Genomic DNA, 23814 nt, shown 5'->3' on the forward strand with positions numbered 1-23814 from the left:
GCGCACACACATGTGCATCTGCTTCATAAAGATACCCAACTTTTTTGACAGCCAGGCTTCCCTACCCTTCCTTGTCATAAATGCAGCACAAAAAATGTTGTCAGATACAACTTTTTATCAGAGCAAGTTGTATTAGCTCAAAATGTTTATTCTTTTCATTTAGTACATTTGCAAAATTGTATAGCAGATCAGCAACGAAGAATTTTGCTTTCTGAGACACACATTAACAGAGGTGAAATAACCCCCAATTTGTGTCTCATTTGATAAGGACAGTACCAAAGAAGCATGAAGGGCAATATAACTTTTATTTGGATTCTGCAAGATTACATTCATATACATTACCACCTGTGGGAACTACCTATGAAAATGTTAAAAAAATGCAACTTAGGTCTACAGCAGGCATGGTATCTAGGAATATTGGGGCAAGGAAACAAATTTTTACACAGACTTGGTCAACTGAGAACAATTTATTAATAGGGAATCAGATTTCCTGCAAGGAAAAAGACACTGGACAGAGCAGAAAGGCTACAAAAACAATGCATGGAGTATCCACGTTGTCTTGTGGTTGTAGCTATATTAAAATAAGTCACATTTTTTATATTAAAGCTAAGGTGTAGATCTGCTTATACTTTTCCCAAGTAAATTGTCAGGTGATGACCCCAGGTCCCAATATCATCTCTTCCCAGAAGCAGAAACCTGTTCCCAGAGGAGACTCCGTTATTAAGGATGGAATTCACAATTTAGCAGTGATGAATCCTACTCCCGCTCTGAATTTGAGACATGGTTTCTAGACCTTCAAATTAAACAAGCCAATTCCTTCTGCTCAGAAGTAAGAGTGCCAGGAATTCTCAGTGAAAACTGTCACTGGCCTCTCAACGTTATCTTGCATTCATTTTTTTTAATCAGATAGCAATTTGACTAAATTTATACATTTCTGAAAGTATGTATAGAATACTGCAAAAACACAGTAAGACATAAATCAGTCCACAGCTGCTCAGGAAAGTCCTTTGGCTATGAAGCTGTGGAATAGTGTCCTCTTTCTGTTCCAGTCTACACAAGACTGCAATTTACTGCTTTTCCTCCTTCTGATCCCCAGAGCTTCCCGAGTCATGTGAGCCCGAGCCTTGTGAGCTTCCAGAACTTTCTCGCTCTGATGCCATCTGTGAAGAGAAGAAAGCACGGTATTGGTTCAGTTTTGTGAGTGTTCTTCTGCCCTAAGGGACAACTTAGGGCAGAAGAATGTGGGAAGAGTCGCCTCAACCAGCGTTCTCTTTTGAAGAGTATTATGCTTGGGATCCTCTAACAACAGAATGAAGACATCTGCATTTAGATATTGTGATACTACTATCACAGAAGCATTCTGCATTCTTGAAATAGAATTCAAACTTGAAGATAAATGGAATTTTAATACTTTAGTTATACATTTGACTGCTGATCTAAATACAAGGTGAAGAGTAATGCCTAGGATAGGATGGATGTTGAGGGTTGCACTTCAGCAACATCTGGAGGGACACAAATGCCTCAAGAACACAGGGACCAAATATATGTATGTTCAGTACTGCATTCTTAACTCTCATGCTGAAAAAGATAAACCATTGTTTTTACTCTGAGTGATATGCAACTGTCCAAAAGGGATATTAATTTTTATGAAACTGGAGATATTTTAAAACCTGTGAGCATGCGCAAGCCAGTTAACCTGTAACTGCAATTAATGTTAAGAGCACTGCTATGGCTCTTACTTTCCAAGCAAAAGACTATAAGAGAAAAAACTCCACCCCTAACAGCATGCAGTGAAAATGTGTAACTAACTGCACAGAATAACATAAAAAAGAATGTGCAAAAAATTATTCTGTGCTATGATTTATATGTCCTGCCATGCTGTGCAGAACCTTACACAATAGCAAAACAAAAATGTATTCTAAGAATCATTAGTTAAATATGACTTGCTGAATAAATTACTGGCTCAATTTGCACAATAAGCTTGTATCGCATATTGAGTCAAAATCAACCATGTTAACTACCGTGTTTCCCCGAAAGTAAGACCTTGTACGAAAATAAGCCCTAGTTTTGGGGCGAGGCGCATACCTAAAAATTAAGCTAGGGCGAGGGTGAAGCTGTACCACACGCCCCGCACCCACTTACCTTTCAGCCAGGCCTCTCCTCGCTGGCCCACTTCTTCTGTGCCCCCCTTTCCCCGCTCCAGGAAAGCATTTCACAGTCAGGCCTTTCTGGAAGCCCTCTGAAGCCGAGAACCAAGTTATGGATTCAATCCATTGCTCAGTTATCAGCTGCAGAGGCCTTCCGGAAAGGCCGGACTGCAAAATGCAGGCCGGAGCTCCATTCTCAGCTGCAGAATGAAGCTGCTCCTTTGGTGGAGAAGTGGGTCGGCTGGGCAGTGCTGCCAGTGCCAAGAGATGAGTGGACAACATCCCCCACCCCATCCCCTACCCCCCAAAATAAGACCTGGTGCCTCTTTTGGAGACAAAAAAACAAAACAAAACCTCCGGGTTGTATTTTCGGGGAAACACAGTAACGATTAAGATAATGGACTTGAGAGAAGGCAGAATTAAAGATTATTAATACAATCTTAGGTTCTTAAGAGAAAATATGAGATATAATTACTAAATTATCATTAGTTTAGCACATAATGATTAGCAGTGTATTGGCTGTGTTTACATTTCCTTCATTCATTTGGTGTTCCTTTTGAAAGTCATTGGCACAGAGTTTTGGGATGTGAAGTTGGGTCTTTCTCTGCCCAGACAGATCCTTCAAGATGTTGTCCTCCTACCTTTTTGTAGGCCATTTCAAAAAGTTTCAGGGATGCTTGTTGCAGGGACATTGCTGCCTGCCGGATGTTTTCGCCTGTTTCACTATCTTTACGAGCCAGTAACTCCCGCATTTTTGCAATTTCTTCCTTCAATTTGCTGCACTATAAAGGAATTGCAATAAATAAATAAATAAAAATGCAGCTTTTAGTGGAATATACGGCAAGATCATGTAATATGTATTAGCAAGACACAATCAACTTAAATCACTTTAGAAGGCCACATAACTGATGATCAGGTGTCACAGATATATTCATAATTGGAGACTTCAGAAATAAAAACTCTTCTCTGACCGTGTCTACTAATATTCTGATATGAAGCTAATCCCCATTTAGTTCTTCCTGTTGATTATTGCAGCCCCAAACAGTTGGAAAGTATGTTTGTGAAAGATAAAACCAAAAGTAAAATGCAAGTCTAATTACTTTCAGTAGTCTACAGCTGTAATATCCATAATAAATTATTGGTTTTGGATGTATGTGGCAGATTAGACGATATCTGGGTGCATGACTTGGGAAATTTTATTAATCAATTTTATAAAGCTGCCTATTCACCAAAGGCAACTACAGGCCTTTTAGGAACATTTCTCCTTTAGCACGTGAACAGCTTTCCTTGACCTACAAGGTACCACCACGCAAAGCCATCTCCTAGAAACACAAAGACTACTTCAAGATGGACAAAGGAACCACCATTCTTCACGTTTAAGAAAAAGCACAAAGCCATTCAATCCCAATTTCCACAGATGCAGAAAACTGAGGATGGGTTCAAAAAAGGCAAGCTTTATTTGCAATCCTGTTGACCGTTAACAGGAAGATTTGCGGATCACATGTAGCCTGTAAGATGGAAGCCCTCTCTCCTCCCAACTCCACCTTAAATCTTGGATACAAGGTAAGAGTCTGGAAAAGCACAGCTGCCTTCATAAATCTAAGCAGATGGATATCTAGCCATCTTGAGCAGTATATAACGGAAGCCCCTGGTGTTCCAATCTATAGAGAAAAGGTATAGATGCCTAATGCAGACCATCTGTTACACTGTAGTGGGTAGATGCCATTTTCCTTTTATTATTCAATGATTCACAAAAAAGGTAAGCTGTAAAATTAGCTTTCTTGGAGAAGCAGTATCAATTGTAGCAAGCATATTGCCTAATCTAATTAAGGTGATCAACCTGGGCTGCATGCCAATGTAGAATACAAGAGGGATTCATACAACAAAATGCTAATACAAAATGTTGATGCACACAGAAAATTAGCTTAACTGGGGAATTCTTCTAGAACATTTTTTCAATGTGCTACTTTTCAATACTCTGCATATACATTCATTTGATTTTATGTATGTATGTATGTATGTATGTATGTATGTATGTATGTATGTATGTAGGAAAACTCAAGTGTCACAGAGGATAGTAATCCCTAGGAATCAGTTCTTTGAAGGAAATGCTCTGGGAAAGAATTAAACAAAAAAAGAATTTAAAAAAGCAAATTGGAAATCTTAAGAATAAATTCATGAGTTCAGCTTTATTACAGGTAGTCTTCATTTAGTGACCACAATTGAGACTGGCACTAAGTAAAGCAGTCATTAAGTAGGAAACCGTGTGACTAAAATTGTGTTTTCCTTCTCTCTCCCTCCCTCCCCCCCCTCCGGTGGATGTTTACCCTGATACTAGGATAGTGGCTGGAAACTGAAAAGACTAATCAGTTTCAATTTGTTTGCCTCCTATTCACTCCACTGCTCTTTGGACTACTCCCACTAGTGCTAGAATAATTAACAAGGATAGAATTAATGTTTGTATTTACATTCATTGAGGAAGAGGTTACAAGAGAGTAAGAAGGCACATAATAGGAATACACTGGTCTGTTTGGATAGCACAATTGTGGCTGCCTGTGCTTTTGATGTATATTTCCCACTGTGTACCTGCTGACTCTCTTGTAATCCTTTTTCTCCAGCCTCTGAGCTGCAAGAGGGGGAAAAAATGAAAAACAGGTGAGGCATAGGGCAACATGTACTGTATAGCGGTGATGACATGACTGAGAAATGCTGCAAAAGTTGTAAATGTGGGCATTGGTTGGAAAGCTATTTTTTCAACACCTGATTTTGAACAGTTGCCAAACAAAGCAGTTGATAAGCAAGGACTACCCATACCATCAATAATTTTGAGGAAAAGGGCAAGCCTTCTTATCCCAGTTTCATCTGTAGTGAGGCTAAACTTTTGTTCAAGTCCAAATGCGATATAACTATACCAATGGTTTAAATCAGAAAGCTGTGTCTGACCGCTACGTTTCACTCACTTGCCTGATAACTGCGTTACCGCTAGCAATGCAGACTCTTTTGCTCCTAATGCTCTAGTAGCAGCAAAATCAATTAACACTGAGAAAATTATATTTTCCGATGTATTTGGATATCATCGTAATATCAAGATATTTGTGGTAGATAAGGAGAAGAATCTTTCCCTAAGAGAGCAGAAGCAAAGCAATCTGGTAGAAAGCTGGAAAATGGGTAGATGATGGAAAGATTCAGGGGCTCTAATGCTTTTTTTTTTTAAAGAAGTGAGTGTTATCACCTATAGTATTTTATGCAAAATAAAAATGGAGGAAAACAAGACATTGCCAATTCAACTGACCTAACCCATTACGATAGAAAAGCACTATATCTGCAAATATTTCCTTCTGATTTGAAAATGTGAGTTGTCCCTATGACTTTTCCTGTTTTTCTATTATAAGGTCTTCCTATGCACCACAATTTTTATTCAATGACACTATCTTTTTTCAGATGAAAGAAATTTGGCAAATTAGTAATAAAGTAAGTTTCCTAAGTTGCATTCTCAAAACAAATTGAAGATGGTAGACTTACGTAAAACATGCCCAAGCAACACAACACATCCGTACGTGTTCATTTTAGATTAAAAAAAAACCTTTTATAAAAAGGCAACACTATAGACTTACTTCATCTGCAGGCAACTGATCTTTAAACTCTTCCATCTTGGATTCTGTGTCGTGGATTATTCCTTCTGCCATGTTTACAGCTTCAACACGTTCCTAAAGAAAACAGTAACTTTGTAAGACGGAACATCATCCTACCAACAAGACATTTATTTAATGTTTTGCACAATGAATAAACTCCTGAAAGGGAAGCCAAACCTAGCTAAACATGTGCAAACACACATTCCATTGATGGAAATGTTTGCATAGTACCATACTACTATTTCCATACTACCATAGTAGTGTTTATTTTCTATAACTGCAGAACGTGTGTGTGTGGGGGGGAGGGTGTTTCTGTTTTGAAATTAAAGATTTCAGGAAAAGATTTTTTTCAAGAATTTCCTTTTTGGGAGCAAATATATGTTTTCATATTATTTTATATTATCACAGAAAGCATTAAAATTTCTGGTAGGTGTAAGAGATATTTTGGGCATTTTGTTAAAAAAAAAGTCCTGGGATACGTCAAGATGTCATTATACTTGGAAGAATGTATATTATTTTTGCTTCACATGGTTAAAGATTAAGGATAAATAAAGTTGGGAGTATAAAATAAAAGGCCAAAAAAATATTTCTAGGAGAAAACCCATCCTAACTTGCATGAAAAATAGCACCGATCTCTTCAGTTCCTCGTCTGAATCACTTTTACTTTTCTTTTAAAAAGCAGTGACTATATAGTAACCCAGTTTGCAATTTGTGTTGCATTCAGCATCTGCATAAACAAGATGTGAACTGAAAGCAGTTCCAGACCCCTGAAAGAATATTTCAAAAGGATGGATATTAGCTTTTTTCATGTTGTTATAATCAGAAATTTGAAGGCTCTTTAAGTCACGTGATTTAGTTTTGTCTACATATTGCTTTGTTCCGGTTTCAAAATACTATATATGTCAATGCAATTTGAGGTAGAAATATTATAGCTAAGGAGTTCGATATGATGCTGAACTATATTCTTACAAGCATGGAATTTGCCATGAGTAATACTGGCTGTGATGCCAGGCACGACGAAGATTAATTTTACGTAAATAAAATCTTACCTTCCTGATTTGATGGACTTTTTTGTTAGTTTTCACTTTTCATTTGTAACTTTCAGATTATTTTAACGTCATTCTTCCCTATGCAATTATTTCACCATTTAAGAAAGAACATTCTAAAAAAAGCCCAGCTAATAGAAACCAGTGTTCTTAATTAGTACAAATGCAGTGCAGATGATGTTAGCACAGAAGCCATTCTCCATGCTGCCCATAGGTGACTTTTATTTGAAATAAATTTCAGCCCAATAAGCTAGAAACCATCTTGGCAACATTACCTTTTTCCGCCTGTCTTCTTCTGCATATTTTTCTGCATTCTTTACCATGTTTTCAATATCATCTTTACTAAGACCACCAGAAGACTGGATCACAACTACAGGAAAGTAAAAGGATTTCCTTTTTACAGAACATTGTCATTGAACTCAACATGGAACACGCAGCAGGACTGCAACATTTCATACTAAAGGATTACAATCACACCTGGGTAAGATTTTATATCAGGAAAACCACCAGTTTGGGAATGCTACTCTAAGTTGACTAAACTAGTCTACATTAATGACCATCTAGGCTCCCACTTGAATCTATTTTTACTAGACCAGTGCTTCTCAACCTTTTCTTCCCCACGGACCCCCTTTTAAATACATTTTATGGCCACGGACCACCCAACTTATTTAAATCATAACATTTCTTCAAGACTTAGCGGATTCTGTGACATTGCAGCCCCCCAGGGATCCGCGGACCACAGGTTGAGAACCGCTTTACTAGACAATTTACCTGCCAGTCTATGACTGTAGAATGTAAATTAGGTAAAGTATTGCTAACAATTCCTACTTCATATGTCTTATCATTTTAGCATAAACATAAGCCTTTGACTTATGATCACGATAGGGGCCATAATTTTCATCGTTAAGAGGTGTGATTGTTAAAGGAGGCATCATGTGGCTGCACCCAATTTTGCACCCATTTTTTGCCAGTCATTGAGCAAATAACTCACGATTGTTGAGTAACCATGACTTGTGACCTCCTGCCATTGACCTTGCTTTTTGGAATGCTGGGAAGGTCATGAGTGGGGCGACCACATGATTGCAGGGCAGTCATATAAGTGTGAGATGGTTGTCAAGCACCCAGATTGCGATTATGTCATCACAGGGACACTGTGATGAACATAAGTGCGGGGACTAATCATAAGTCATTTTTTTCAGCACAATCATAACTTCAAGCAGTCACTAGGGGTCATTAAGCAAGGTCCACCTGTACTGTTTGGTTGCCATCTTTAAGAGCACTATCTATAATTTCAAAATTATACCAGTTATCCACCTCAGTGTTGTGCTCAGTCAAAAATCTTCCACACACTTTTCAGAATGATGTGTTGATAATTGCATCATAGCACACAAAGCTTGATTCTGCCCAACTACTAAAACTCAAAGATTGTATTAAGTACTTCTAGAAAAAAGAAAACTTGGCAGAAAATGCAATGATAAATTATTACTAAATTTTGGCAATTTACTGTAACAAACTCTGCTGGATTTATCCTCCTAGCTGGCTTTTTGCAATAGTAGGCTCTCAACAATGCCCTTCAGTCTTTAAAGCAGCAACAATCCAAGTACTCACTCTGTTGTTCTCGTCCTGTACCTTTGTCTTTTGCGGATACATGAACAATTCCGTTTGCATCAATGTCAAACGTTACCTCGATTTGGGGCACTCCCCGTGGGGCTGGTGGAATCCCAACCTGGAATCACAAGATGCAGCACTATTGACTTAGAGAAGACCCATTGGTGTAATCAACTGTCTTTCTAAGCAAACTAGAGTGAAGTTGCTGGTATGACGTATTATTCACTAAAGCAAAAGATTTATCCAATCTGAAGAGAAATCACAGTAACCTAAAGCAAAAGTTATCTTTACTCACTACATATTTCTTTACAATTCTAATACCGTATTTTCCGGCGTATAAGACGACCCGGCGTATAAGACGACCCCCTACTTTTAAGAAGTTTTTCAAGGTTTTTTGTCTTATACGCCGGAAAATACTTACATGCCCTGCCCTCCCTGTCCGTCGCAGAGGAGGCGAAGGCCCGACTGGCCCCGCCGACCCTCCCACTGCTCCCGCGCTTCTGCTGGCCCCCGAGACGCAGCGTTTCCTGGGCGGCAGGCAGTGCCGGAGGGCAGCCGCCACCCGCCATGGCCGGCGCCCCACCTGCTTTCCCCCCCCCAGGCCTTGAACTTCTCCCATTCGGCGCAGGGCGGGGCAGCTCCGCCCGCAGCCTCTTTTTCATGTGCCGCTTCCCTCTCACCGTCGGCCGAGGCGCGCTCGGCCCGGGCTCCCGGTCCCTCTTCCCGACCGGCTTCCCGCCCTGCCCCTCATGGAGCTGGACTGGGCGTGCAGCCTCTTGGTGTGGCTGCTTTTCCTGGGCAGCCTGGCGGTGCGGCTCCTGCACTCGGACCTGTTGCTGAGCCGGCGGCTGCTGCTGCGCGTGGGGCTGCTGCCCCTCAGCGCCGCGCTCACGGCGGCTGCCTGCTGGCTCATCTCGGCCAGCACCGCCCGGCGGAAGCGCAGCGTCGGACGGGAGCAGGACTTCCCTTAGAGAGCGTCGGACGGGAGTCGGCAGGGCAGTCCTGCGCACGCGCGAACTCCCCAGCTGCTAAGGAGCAGCCGGGGAGTGCGCGCGTGCGCAGGACTGCCCTGCCGGCTCCCGCCAGACGCCACCCATTGATTTTCCGGCGTATAAGGCGACTGGGCGTATAAGACGACCCCCCCAACTTTTGAGAAGATTTTCAGGGGTTCAAAAGTCGTCTTATACGCCGGAAAATACGGTATTTGTGCTCAGGAAATTTTTACTATAGGTGCCTTCCTAGCACAAGATTCCATAACTTACATTAGAAAAATGTTATCAGAAAAGCATCATGAGGTGTAATAACAGTTAGTTGTTTTTTTCTTTAACCAAATTAATGTTATGGCAATCTGCTTCCATACTTATCTGCCAAACCTAATAATTTAAAGAAATTTAAACGAAGAATTTTCATCAAATATACTGTCCTGTTCTAGGGAAGGTTTGTATTTTAATAGGAAAAGTAAAAAATTACTTTCCTTTCATTGATAACTTATTATTTTAGATTTAAAAATACATTCAGGAGAACTCCAACATACCAAAGTAAACTGGCCAAGTAGTTTATTGTCACCAGCCATTTCCCGTTCACCCTGATGAACTTTGATCTCTACTTGAGTCTGCCCATCAGCAGCTGTCGAAAATACCTGTGGAAGCAAAGAACAATTCATGCCATCAATGCTACCTAAAACAATCATATAACTAAGTAACATGGTAAGGTAATTTCCTGCAAGTAACAGAATGGAACCTCAGTACCTGCTCCATGAACTGTTAGAAAACACAGGAAATGCCAGAAAAACGTGAAGTTACAAGTGCCGCACCACCCCCACAGACACATAATTGCATTTCAGGAGTTTGACAACCGGTTGCAGCATCACACAGTCGCGTAATCACATTTTGGAACATCTTTCTCATTTTGTGGCAAAAAAAAATCCATCGGATAAATCAGATTCGGACTCACAACCATGTGGCTTGCTTATTTACTCTGTGATTCACTTAATGACCACAGTGACTCACTTAATGACTGTTGTAAAAACACTTGTAAAATCAAGTTTGGTCATGTGGTGACTCAACTTACGACCTGAACAACTTACAATCAAAATTCTGGACTCAAATATGGTTGTAAGTTTAAGATTATTTATAATGGCAGAATGGTTAGCGCAAGAGAGAATAGGGCAGCAATGACTCAATTTAGATGAGTTTCAAATATTAAGAAACTTTTAAGAACACATCTTCTCACCTGGCTCTTCTTGGTTGGGATAGTTGTATTCCTATTAATAAGCTTAGTGAAAACTCCACCTAGAGTCTCAATTCCCAAGGAAAGTGGGGTGACATCCAACAACAGCACATCAGTGACATCTCCAGCCAACACTCCTCCTTGGATGGCAGCACCAATAGCAACAGCTTCATCAGGATTTACTGCTTTACTGGGAGAACGTCCAAACATATCTTGTACAGTCTGCTGTACCTGTATGGACACATTCATATTTATCAGCAATACTTCCAGAAAATGGTCACCGAGCACAGAATATGGCAGGTGGATTCAGCACTTGAAAGGAACAGGGAATTTGGAGACTCAAGATATAAAAGTATGCAAAACCACTGTAATATCCTACAGGACTGTTCCGTTTGCCCTGTCATAGGCTAGATGTGGAACGTTTACTCTTTGACTTTGCAGTAACCTATGCCCAGAATAACACTAGTCCAGTCAACAAAATTAATCCACATGAAAAAAGCATAATAGATGGCCATTTGTAAGAAGATGCTACATTCCTTCAGTGAAATTACTGCTCCTTCCCAGAAACTCAAGAAATAGCCCACCCCTTCAAGCTGAAAATCCCTTTTAATGCTTTAAATATCTTCCAGAATTTACACACTGAATAGATTGCTGATATACTGGCAAAAAAATCCCACAAAAATTTAAAAGATCTCTGAAGAAAGTACAGGTAGTCCTCAAGATACAACCACAATGGAACCTACGCATTATAGATGCATGTCCTGAGAGTTGTTAGGCATCTCATCTTACCACCACCCCCTCCCGTCATTGCTCTCCCCAATGAATTGCTAAACAAATGCCCAGGTTGTTAAGTGGAGAACAGGGTGTCTTAGTGATGGTGCCTTAGGCTCCTTTTGGGAGCCTAGCACAGGCCCAGGCCTGCCTGCCCTGGCCCTCCCTCAACCTGCAAGATGCCCTGTACTCCGCTTCCCACCCGCTTGGCTCCCCAGAGGCCTTTTCCCACTCCCACTGGTTTCCCACCCCACCAGGCCAAAGACTCTCCTCCTCACTTACCTTTAAAGAGCTATGAGACCTTCCAAAACACTGGAATGGATTGCTTTTTATGTGGCGACATGGTATGATTCTGGAAGCAGCCATTTTGTCATACCCACAAAATGGCCCCTGCATCTGGGTTTGTGTCAGGTAGCCTAGGGACAAACTGCTTAGTTTTGCCGCCTTACTGAGCTCTGCATAGTCCTGCGGAAGCTTGCTGCAGCGTTCAGCAGACCCTGTTAAGCCAGCAAAATGAAGCAATTTGTCTGGAAGCTGTGTGTCTGTTGGAACTTTGAACATTTGTTAACTAACCTGTTGTATTCTTGAGGACTATCTGTAAACTCATTATCCCAAAGCTATCGAATTTAGAAAGGATAACTGCAATTATGGAAAAATAGCATAATACTGCATATAAAGGGTTAAGGTTAGTTCTACACAGCCATCTCTACTGATTAACACATCTTTATTTTTGCGGTTTTATTTTTTAAGCAAGCAAAGCATAGTCCGAAGGGCACTTGGCCAAACTGCAATGACAAGATCTTCAAGTACACCAAAGTCAAAGGGGAATTATTGTACCTTTGGCATTCTAGTCATGCCACCAACCAAGATAACTTCTCCAATGTCACTCTTGCTAACTTCAGCATCTTGCATGGCTTTCTGGCAAGGCGCTATTGTCCTTTTAATCAGATCTGCCACAATCCCCTCAAACTGAGACCGAGACAGCTTCATATTCAAATGTTTTGGTCCTGAGGCATCCATTGTAAGGTATGGCAAGTTAATGTCGGTCTGCAATACAAAATTAACAATTGTTAGAAATAAGCCAGAACAATCAGAATTAGAATTATACTTATTCAAAAAGTATTCTGTGATGTAGCTATTATTTGATTTTTATCCCTTTGTAGCTTTATAAGTAACTCAAGGCAGTGAACATACCAACTACTCCTTCTTTCTCCTATTTTCCAAATAATAATACTGTCAGGGTTAGGCTGAGAAAGAGTTAATTGCCCAAAGTCACCCAGGTGGCTTTCATGCCTATAGTAAACTTTAAGCAGTCCTCTACTTACTATCTAAGCCTAACATTTACCAAAATGCATGTCAGATGGTACTATATTCTTTATTCAATTTTCAAATGCAACTGATTATGTGTCATCAAATTGATGTAGACTCTGCATAGATATGCAACTGCATAGATTTTCTTCAGGATATACTGTTCCCAGATTCGTCCTTCAGATCTTGCAAAGAATTACTGTTCATAATAGATATGGCAGCCCCCAAGTATAGTTTCTTTAGAAAGCCAATTACTTATCCAGAATATATTGTCTTGGTGTGGTTTACTTAAGTAAATCTCAATGGGAATAATTCCTAGTTCAGTATATTTTACTGAATGGCTATCAATTTTTTCCAGAACTCAAAATCACAGCATTGCTGGAAAATCACAATACCATCTCACCTGTGACCGCCATCAGTATTTCAGTTTTCCTTTGAGTACAAGATAGCAAGTATCTAAAACCATTAGGGGTTACCTTTTCTGTCACGTATCTCTGAACAGTATTTTATTAACTTTGAAAATTTGTATTTTTTCTACAGTATTACAATGGAGACAAGACTCAAAAACAATAAACTCAGTGGTTGATATATAATTAAAATGGAGTCAATTTTAATGAATAAGTGGGAGTCTGCAGGCTTTTCTATTAAAAAGTTGCAATCTCAAAATATTGATTGGGTGCAGGTATATCACTGAGATATCATGAGGAAAACCCTGTAGGATTATGGACAGAATCTGCGCATGTTCCAAGGGAACATTTCCATTTTCACTTTTAAGCTTTGCATTATTGAGCTCTATACCCAAACACATTCATTTCTCTGGGAGGAGTGATAGTCTTGTGAAAAAATAAGTACACCCTCTTTGAGTTCTATGGTTTTACATAACAGGACATAATAAAAACCCATCTGGTCCCTAGCAGTTCTTAAAAGTAGGTAAATGCAACATCAGATGAACAACAACACATGACACATTACACACAGACACAATCCAATAAAATGATATATAAAATATTCATTACTTACTACATAATAATTTTAAAAATATTAAAAACTATTAAGGCAGAACTAAAACAGAAAATGGAGGGTTGTCAATAATAATAGAACCACCTCACAAGTGGTTCCCATCCCTTGCAGTCCTGAGGCCTACTGAAATAACCACCTCATCACCGAGGGAAGATGATTTCACAATGTGGACCCCACACCATAAAAAACCTGCCACTGAGGTTCCACCAAATGTAGCTTATTTTCAGTTTCTCACCTGGACTGAAGAAGAAAGTTCACATTTTGCTTTCTCGGACGCTTCCCTCACTCTTTGCAGAGCCATATTATCTTTAGTCAGATCAACCCCTGTCTAAAAAGAAAAGGACAAATGTTGATGTTCACTGTCTTTATGTAGTCTTGATTAAACGTTAAATAAATCTGATCATTAGAATAAAAGCTTAATACAGATAATTCACAGCTGATCACACAATCAACATTCAAATTGATTCTTCTTGCATTCTAAGGAAGACAGATAACATCAATCCTTAACACTGCGTAGCCCATCGTTTAAGTGACTTTACAACAAATGTGATGTAACATGGAAGGTTTTGTCTTATTATGACAAATGCTACAAATCTTTTTAAAATTCACATTCGAAGAAAAATATTTGAGCCTCACACTGCTCCTAATCCCATACTATGGTTCCCACTAGTTATATACATTCCCACTCAGAAATGCTAGATAACCATTTCCAGTTCTATTCTACTTGCATTTGAATTATTAAATTGTGAGCATAGAAGCTAGATTCAGAATGATCACAACAGAGAAGGTGGAAGCAAATTTATCCTTGCTACTGTATTAATAGTATGTACTGGATATTTTGAAAAAATAAATGCTTTCATTTATATAAATTGATAAAAGTCAAAATGCAAACGCCTTATTAAATATCCAACAAGCTCCCTGTAAGTATGTATGCATTTCTCCTTCAAGCAACTTCTCCAAGTCTAGATTTGGATCCTTTTTTTTCCTTAACAAAGGATAATTAAATGAACATATTAGTATATGCAGATAACATCCATAATGGTAGAGATCTATAAGTCTGGGCTGCAATATATACAGTATGCTACTGAATGTGCGAACACATTTCTACAGAGTAATTTCAGTACCAGTTGCCGTATAATCATCTTCCGTACTTTCCACAAAGGAACTGCATGAAATACTAAGGAAATGCACTATCTGCTTAACGGGAATGTTTTAATCCAATTTCAAAATGGGCAGTTTTGATCTTGTCTGAAGGGTTCTGACCTCAAAGGAGCCCAAAGACCGTTCCCAGTAAGGTTAGAAACTGATCTAAACTCCCAATCCCCCAAATTTGAAAAACCTCCTGCATATCTTTGTGAAACTCATCCTGTCATGGAGAAAAAAACCCAGAATGGCTATTAAAGAAATCAACTGCTCTGAAGATTAAATATGCCACCTCAAAGTAATATTTATGAGGCAGAGGTAAGCTTTGCAAAATAGCTATTGAATTATACAAGCAGTATATAACGGTACAAAGTGAATACAATAGTATGATGAAAACCAGCAAGCTATTTTGGTTAAGTAAAACACAATTCTGAAATATTACAGTAGTACCAGAGTTTTCCTTTTCAAATTAAATTTACACTTGAAAGAGTTCCCTGAAGACCAGTTTAAAATATACAAAATGCTTACTTCTCTTTTGAATTCTTTTACTATATGCTGCAACAGGGCCTGGTCAAAATCTTCACCACCCAAGAAAGTGTCACCATTTGTGGATTTGACCTCAAACACTCCCTTCTGAATTTCCAAGACAGAAATATCAAATGTGCCACCACCCAAATCATAAACTGCAATACTAAGGGGAAAAAGACACGCATTAGCACCAAATCTACACATTAACAGAACATTCAATTCATACTAAATTCTTCCATTTGTTCTATTGAGCTATATTTAATCTTAGATTTTCAGAGTTCATCCATTATCATAGCATCTGATAAACTGATCTTAGAAGTTTCTATTTATGATACCTTATTATAATGTTCTTTTGGCATCAGCAGCCTTCGCTCTGCATGAAAATGATACGTAAGTATGTTCAACTCCTTTCTATCTTGTACACATGTTCAACTTTTTACTATGTCTGATAAATGTGTATCACTTGGTTTGTTAAGCAGAGAGGAATTCAACTGAAAATTTACCTGAAAGCCTTCTAATTCCATTACAGGTCTTAAAGAGTGCTCTTTATATAAAGCTACACACTGAAGCTGGCAGCTAAAGGGATTAGCACATCTGTTGCTCCAGTAGGTAACATAAATCAATGAAGCACACACTCCCACAGGTTATGAAGTAACTCTGCAAATTGCATGGGGCTATTGTATACTTACACTTTGTCTTCAACCTTATCTAATCCATAAGCTAGGGCTGCAGCTGTTGGCTCATTAATAACTCTCAAAACATTCAATCCAGCAATCTGTCCAGCATCTTTAGTGGCCTTTGAAGAAAACAGCAATCTATTAGGTACTGCTTGTTCAACCAAGGGAAAATCCAACACAAGAGGTGAATCCAATTATGCTCGCTTGTGCAAAGGAACCTTTTGTTCAGTCACCTTCCACCCACAGCCAAATACATTCTCAATCTATTCTAGGAAATTATCCAGAAAATTCTAAAACTATACAAGGATCTGCAAGAGGAAGTAGAATTACGGATTATTTTCACTTATGATTTTAGAGAAAAAAATTCTGATGTAAAATAGTTTAAGAGATGAAGTTGGATTGCTGTAGATACAAGTTGTTATGTGATCTGTGTTCCTACAATATTTGCTTGAAGACTAGGTTTCCACCAACTCAATATGCAGTATTTCTAAAATGAGAGAATCGAGTTTGATTTGCTACAGAGCATTAGAAACAGAAATATTTTCTATTTAATCACTTTTGTGGAAAGCTTTTTTATTGTCTTTCCTTTGAAGAAATACAGTATTTACTTCATACTGTTCTTGAGCTCTCGATGGATGAGCTTTAATTTTACCCTATTTTGTTATATCTTGCTTGAATACTAATTTTGGGGAAGAAAAAGTGGGATTGAATAAATAAATTGAATAAATGAAAACAAATACCTATTGTCAAGTAAAGCAAGCTGCAGTACATTCTGATGTCTGACAAAATATTTCCATAAGGGAACATGTGTGGAAGTAACCAGTGAGTGGGATTCAGCCAGTTTGCACCACTTCGGCAGAACCGGTAGCTAATTTTTTGTTGCCCAGGCCCAGAATGGACTTCCAGAAGCGGCATCCACACAGAGAACTGGTTATTCACATATTTGAATCCCACCACTGGAAGTAACTGTAAACATCTTTCCTTCTGATCTCTCTCCCTCCATCAAGAGAACTGGAACCCCAATTTCGGCAACCATACCTGTCTCTGGGAATCATTGAAATAAGCAGGAACTGTGATGACAGCATTTTTGGCAGGATGCCCCAGGTAATTTTCTACGGAAGAGAGGTCACTATTAAAATAGTCCCAAAATTTTAATCTGGGTAGAAATATGGGTAACTATACCTCAGAACCTGGAAGAGTATTACAGATTTGCTTAATATTTCGTTTCACTAGAATTAAATGTAATTAGGGTAGGGCTTCAAAAGAAAGATGCAAACAAGGCAATACTGACATCCACATTAGTGAGCATCAATAGAATACTTTGTGAAACCTATTTTAATTACAATATCAGTTAAAACTAGTATTTAAGAAAGACTTAGACAGGCAAGCCAATAAGAAGAGGGTCTAATTCTCAGGCTAGCCCTGAGTCTTTTACTTGCATGTGCCAGAAAATCCCCCTAAAATATGGTAGGATTGTACAGAAGAAAAGCAGCCCTTTACAAGCACGGTACTAAGTATTAGGCTTTAAAAGCAAGTTTAAAACTGAGAATTGGATCTGGAATCTTGCTGACAACTATTATAGCCAGCATTTCAGACCTCTCGGACCCTGATAACAATATTTTATACTAATTGCAATGTTGAGCTTGCCCTCAAAAACTACCCCAGGCAAAATATATAGGAAGGATACCAGTCGAAAGTTAGCCAGTGCAAGCTCTAGATTTGCTTCTCCTTTGGAATTAGAATCACGATGTGTTTTAAGAACAGAGCAGATTAATTGGCAGAAAAGATGCCACACCCATCATAAAAAGGTTATAGCTCCCCAATTAGTCCTTCAGACAAATCATATATCAGGGCAGTTTTCTGCTGCAAATCAAACTAGCAGAACCCAAAATAATTTAAGTGTGAGTTTGGAATGGCATATCACATTTTACCCATCAGTAAGTTAATTGGATTAGAATAAAGGCTTAGACCAATCACAAAAATTCTGCTGTACAAACCTGCAGTCTCTTTCATCTTCATTAAAATAAAAGCACCAATCTGGCTTGGAGAATAGAGCTTCCCATGAGACTCTACCCAGGCATCACCATTGGAAGCACGTACAATTTTAAAAGGGACATTCTTGCTGAAATAACACAAGTTTTCAGAAGGTTAGAGCATAGCACTTTGTGACAACGCCTAGCTAATTCTGATCTGAAAAGCATAATCACAAGACGACTTGGGTGAGTAATTAAATGAAATATTAGCAGAACTCCCAGAGCTATAGGCTAAGCCAAGGTTTTTCTTAGGCCACAGAACCCCTGATCGAGAGGGGGTGGGACTTCTGCATGTCAAATGACAAGCCCTGCACTTTCTGCTTATCTTAGCAATGGGGGGGGGGGTTTAAATTTTTTACTCCAAGAATCTTTACTGTGATCCCGTGAAGCTTTTTCCTCCGCCCTCCCATCACTACAATAGTTTTTAAAAGGACTAAGGAATAAAAGTCTTCAGAAGAGATGAAGATGTTTTTCCTTTAGCCTGCAGAATCCCTCACCCCCTAATGCTTTGTGGCAAAAAATTACTGTCAGACCCCAGGAATCAAGCTTGAGTCAAAGGAATATTTACAATTTAAAACTGTCACAACTTTCAAAGAGTTGGACTAATATTATCTTTGGTAAAAGATCAAAGCTAGCAGGCTGTAAAATCTTAGCATATACTATTACTTTAATATTACCCCTAAACCCCGATAATAAATTTTCCCTCAGTGGAAAAAAAATAGCAAGCCAATATTATGTAACTCTATGTTAACTGCTTCTTTATGATCTCCCATCAACACTATTTAGGATTAAATCTGGAAAGCATGTGGATTTTGAAAACTCAAATCCTACTTACGAAAACTCTGGTTCCAAAACAGAGAAATAATAACATTCTGAATTCCTAAAATTATGAAACTTGTACATGCCACCATGTCACCCAGATCATAACAGCAATGGCACTTAGACTTGTATACCGCTTCATAGTGCTTTACAGCCCTCCCTAAGTGGTTTATAGAATCAGCATACCACCCCCAACAATCTGGGTTTTTATCAACCTCAGAAGGGTGGAAGGCTGAGTCAACCTTGACCTGGTGAGAATCAAACTCATGGCAGTTAGTCTGCAATACTACATTCTAAATCACTACACCACAATTCTTAAATCTCCTTCCAGCAACTATCCCAACAAATTAGAACACAATTGTGGGTGAAACTTCACATACTTCAGTTACAACAACTCTTGTTTAACTCCCTAAGCATAGAAAAATATGGATCATAAGTACATGTAGTTCATTTTTTTAAGAATTAAAAAAAATAACTCAAAAACATTTTCTCACATATCTTTCTGCACTTCTGGATCATCATATCGCCGCCCAATTAGACGCTTGGTTGCATAGAGTGTATTGTGAGGATTTGTTACTGCCTGTCTTTTAGCTGGCATGCCAACCAATCGCTCTCCATCACCAGAAAATGCTATAACAGAAGGGGTGGTTCTGGCACCTTCTGAGTTTTCAAGCACCTACGTAAAACAAAAGGAGTAGTTGATAGGGGCAACAAATCATCAAATTTATAAAAATCATGAGTTGGATCAGCAAACTGATTTGACTCACTTTTGCCTGCTTCCCTTCCATGACTGCCACACAAGAGTTGGTTGTGCCAAGATCAATCCCAATAACTGCTCCTTTGATTGCTTCTGACCTGAAAGGGAAATGTAAGTGGGTTAAGCTTAAAAGGAATTCAGCACCTAGTTTTATTTCCACTTGCAGAGTAAGTGGTGTGTTTACCTTCTACTTCTAAAGCAGGGGTGTCAAACTGTCGGCCTGCGGGCTGGTTTCATCATACTGTCATACTGAAGCCATGCCTACCCCATTGCCGGCAATGCAGTCGCGATACATCACGTGACGAGTTTGACACCCGTTATAAAGAATTCCACTGACATTTTAAAAAAAACCTAACCAATTAGGGCTCCCTTCCCAATACAGCTCTGTGTGTACACACACACACACACATGTATATTAATTAACCAATTAGGACTCCCTTCCCTAACACAGTAATATCTGTATGTCCATCCATCCATCCATTCCCCTTGTGGTCATAAGTTGAGGCACCCACATGACCAGGCCTGATTTTTTGCCTGTTTTTAAGATGGTTGTTAAGCAAATAATGGAGTCATTAAGCAAATCCATTCTTCTGAATGGGCATCTTTTTGCTAGAAAGTGGTTAAAAAAATTGGCAAATTACTGCCTTGTGACCTCAGGATGCTGTAACCAAGCTGCACACAAAATGCAGTCATATGACTGGGGGGAGGGGCATTTAACAGCCGGAAGTTGTTTTACAAGCTGTAAAACAGTCTCTCCAAGGCCACACTCTTTAAACGTTAAACAACCAGTAATAACTTGAGGACTACCTGTAATGCTTTGCCTTTAAATTTCTCTATTACCTTGCCATTCCCATCTGTCCCCTTTGACCTCTGCTTGCCCAAACTTCACTATTCCTAGCAGTACCAATGGCACCACCCTTTCTCTTGTTTTTTATGCATGCCATTGCTTCCCGGACAGTCTGTGCAATTTCAAATCCTTTCTGAAAATTCAAATTTTCTGCAAAGATTGTGACAAAACTCATAAGTTTTATTCTCCACTGAAGATATCACTTCCATTTTTATTCTTTTGCTCCGTTCATTCATCTTTCAGGTCACCTCAATTACAAAAACATTTATACTGAATTATACACTCCTAGTGGATGGTTTGCTGTCTTATGCTTTGTAAGTATAATTGTAATAAATTTCATTTTTTCTTTTAGATGTAATTTATAATCGAGTCATAATCTTTGGATATTACATCTTTGTATTATCTCCAAAGATTTCAGAAAGCTGAACATCAGCAAACTGAGTCATTTTTCAATTCTAGTCTTGAATTTGTATTTTATCAATGCCTTTTGTTTTCCCTTTCTCTACTGTTGTCCCCTATTGCTTTTGTATTTTCACATTTTATGTTATAAATGAATAAAACTTATAAAAAAGTACATTAAAAAGAATTTGTATTTTATCTTGTAATGTTGGCTCATACTCGTAAATGCTGTGGAAAATAGTAAGAAAATATACAGATGCACATTTTGATCGGATTCAGTCAATTATATATTCATTCCCAGATTTCCAGTTCTATTCTCCTCTCTCCCTTTCTTACTGCCACTTCTCGAATAGAACAGATTTTTTTCAGAAGTGTCATGGTTTTCACAAAATGAGGATAGAAAGCTTGTTTATCCATATTATGAGGTTTACAAAGCTTTCCTGAACAGCAACTATTCATTTTAATATGTAAGAAAATAATTTTGAGCTTTATTACTTACGCATAATTCCTCCTTGCTACAGTTCTGAGGATATCTTGACTTAAACCATTCCAAATGACCTATAAAAACAAAAAACCCCAATAACAATGTATTTACAAAGAGCAATTGCATTCTTCACTGATAATGCTGTCTTCTTCCAACATATTCCCATGCTTTATCTACAAAACATGCCTCTCCTGAGGAGAGAATCCTATTGAAAAACATTCAATTAAGCAAGACCCTTCCCTCAGCCTTTGGAAAGGGTATTAGAGAAATTGTTTATAATAAAACATGGAGTACAAAACTTGCTCATGTTGAAATTGTAGAAATTAAAATAAACAAGCCTGAACACAGTCACTCATAAAGAACTACAGTATCAGTAGATCTGAAAACTGTCATCAAAGAAACACACCCAAGAAATGCTACATTTCAAGGAAATCTCTGTGCAACTGTTGTATTTTAAACAGTTCACGGACATAATTTCAGATATGTTAAGTTTTGGCACAGAAGACCTTTCGCCTTACGCTATTTTTTTTAAACAGCATAAAATTATACTATAAACCAAGATACCTTAAAGCACGGGTGTCCAACTTTTTGGCATGCTGGGCCGCACTGAGCGAACAGGAATGGTTTTGGGCTGCCTATTTTGTATACGTATCTAATACAGTCAATGTATATAAGTCGCATGTTGTTAAAAAGTTTACGACCCTGCATTACGCCAGCTGCCCAAGGGTCGCATAAGGCCGTGTTGGACACGCCTGCCTTAAATGTAACTTTACTGCCTCTACAGTGGATTTTTTAAGCACAAAAAATGGTTCACGAAAGCCGAGAAAGAAGATCTCCCCTTCTGCCAGCCCACCGAATCCAAGTCGCTGCTTCACCAGCCTACTGGGCTGAACTGGCAGCAGAGCACGTGCTCCTTCTGGCACTGAGTGAGTGGCCGGACAAGCAGCACATGGTGCTGGGGCATTTCTAATCCCTCTAATCCAGGGGTCGGCAACCTCGGCTCTTTTATGACTCGTGGACTTCAACTCCCAGAATTCCTGAGTCAGCTTGGCTCAGCATGGAAACTTCTCCCTTCCCCTCTCAGCATGGCTGGCTCAGGAATTCTGGGAGTTGAAGTCCACGAGTCATAAAAGAGCCAAGGTTGCCTTCCCCCCCCCCCCCGGTCTAATCCTTCGTTCTTCAGCCATGCTGTCCCCCGGGGGGAGGGGGGGCGCCAGGAGACCATAAAACCCAGCTCTCTCCTGTGAAAAAGCACCAGACTGGGCAGGCCTTTCGGACAAGAAGTCATCAGAGGCACAGCCCCTCCAGGACCGCAAAGATCCTCTCTTATTGCATAAGGAGAAAGGGGAAAAATAAAAGAAAAAAAACACAAAACCAAAAACACCCAAGACCTGAAGCAATCCACGTTTCTGAATAAACGCCAACACTTCATTTAAATACATCCTGTTCTCTAGTCTAAAAGATTCGGGGGGAGGGAAAAAGGAGAAATCGCCCCATCGCCGACTACCCATATTTGGGACCGTCGGAGACCCCCCCCCCCGCCGCCTTCGTAGTCTCGCCCAGAGGCATCCCCGATGAGCATTTATTAAGCTGCTAGCAAATTGAGACGGGTCCATTTTTTTGCGGGGTGGGGGGGGTCGGGGTTGGCACCGAAATTATTCTGGGCCTCCTGACTGGTAAAAAAAAAACCACGGCACAGTCGTGCCCCGCAAGCCCTAGTCCCGCGGCGGCGGCGGCGTCCCCCGGTGGCCACAGGCTAAACGGGGCACACAAGAGGGGCCGTTTAAAGGGGGTTGGGCTCCGAACGCCCTTGACTCCTTCCTTCCTTCGGCCGGGAAAGGAACCGGCAACTGCCGCTGCGCTGTCGTCCCTCTCCTCCTTCTCCCCCCCCCCCGCCGCCGACGGGCCTTACCTGGGCGGCCCCCGGGACTCCCCCTCCTCGGCGCAGAACGAGCACGCGGGCAGCGCTCAACATGGTGGCAGCGGGAGGAAGGCCGCGGAAGAGGCCTAGCAGCGGAAAAAGAAACACGCACGCCGCCGACTCAGGCTTTCTGGAAGTCTCCAGCCCACGTGGGTGAGAGAAAGAGGCGTGACCGGAGGCCCTCTCTGAGCTATAGCTGTCCAAGCCAGTCGCCCGATTAAAACAGACCTTCAGCGAAAACCCGGAAAAGTAGATTTTTCCATGAACCGGGACCTGAGATTTTAGGCAGGTGGGTGTGTTTTTTTTCTCTCTTGCCCACTAACCCCTAACTTTAACACCCAAATAACGCTTATCCCACAACAGGCTTTTTCGAGACCAGCTTCACTGGCTGCTGGCGGCAAGTCCCCAAGCTTCAAGGTCAGAAAGTGGAGGTTGATTGATGGAT

At 39.9% G+C, this 23814-nt stretch overlaps 1 protein-coding gene across 1 annotated transcript; it reads right to left on the reverse strand.

Moving 5' to 3' along the window:
* Positions 1-286: 286 nt before the first annotated feature.
* HSPA9 (heat shock protein family A (Hsp70) member 9) lies at positions 287-23531 on the reverse strand. Its single transcript, XM_081346742.1, has 17 exons — positions 23361-23531; positions 21464-21522; positions 19729-19816; positions 19456-19637; positions 18107-18231; positions 17148-17221; positions 16122-16228; positions 15433-15595; positions 13997-14089; positions 12271-12480; positions 10666-10893; positions 9968-10072; positions 8434-8551; positions 7101-7195; positions 5762-5854; positions 2789-2929; positions 287-1160 (listed from the first exon to the last, which is right to left on the reverse strand). The coding sequence occupies exons 1-17, from the start codon at positions 23421-23423 to the stop codon at positions 1068-1070; spliced, it is 2037 nt and encodes a 678-aa protein (XP_081202868.1). The 5' UTR covers positions 23424-23531; the 3' UTR covers positions 287-1067.
* Between the last annotated feature and the right edge of the window lie 283 nt (positions 23532-23814).

Source organism: Vipera berus, assembly GCF_964194415.1.
Source record: "Vipera berus genome assembly, chromosome: 1".
In the NCBI taxonomy this organism is placed as follows: Eukaryota; Metazoa; Chordata; class Lepidosauria; order Squamata; family Viperidae; genus Vipera; species Vipera berus.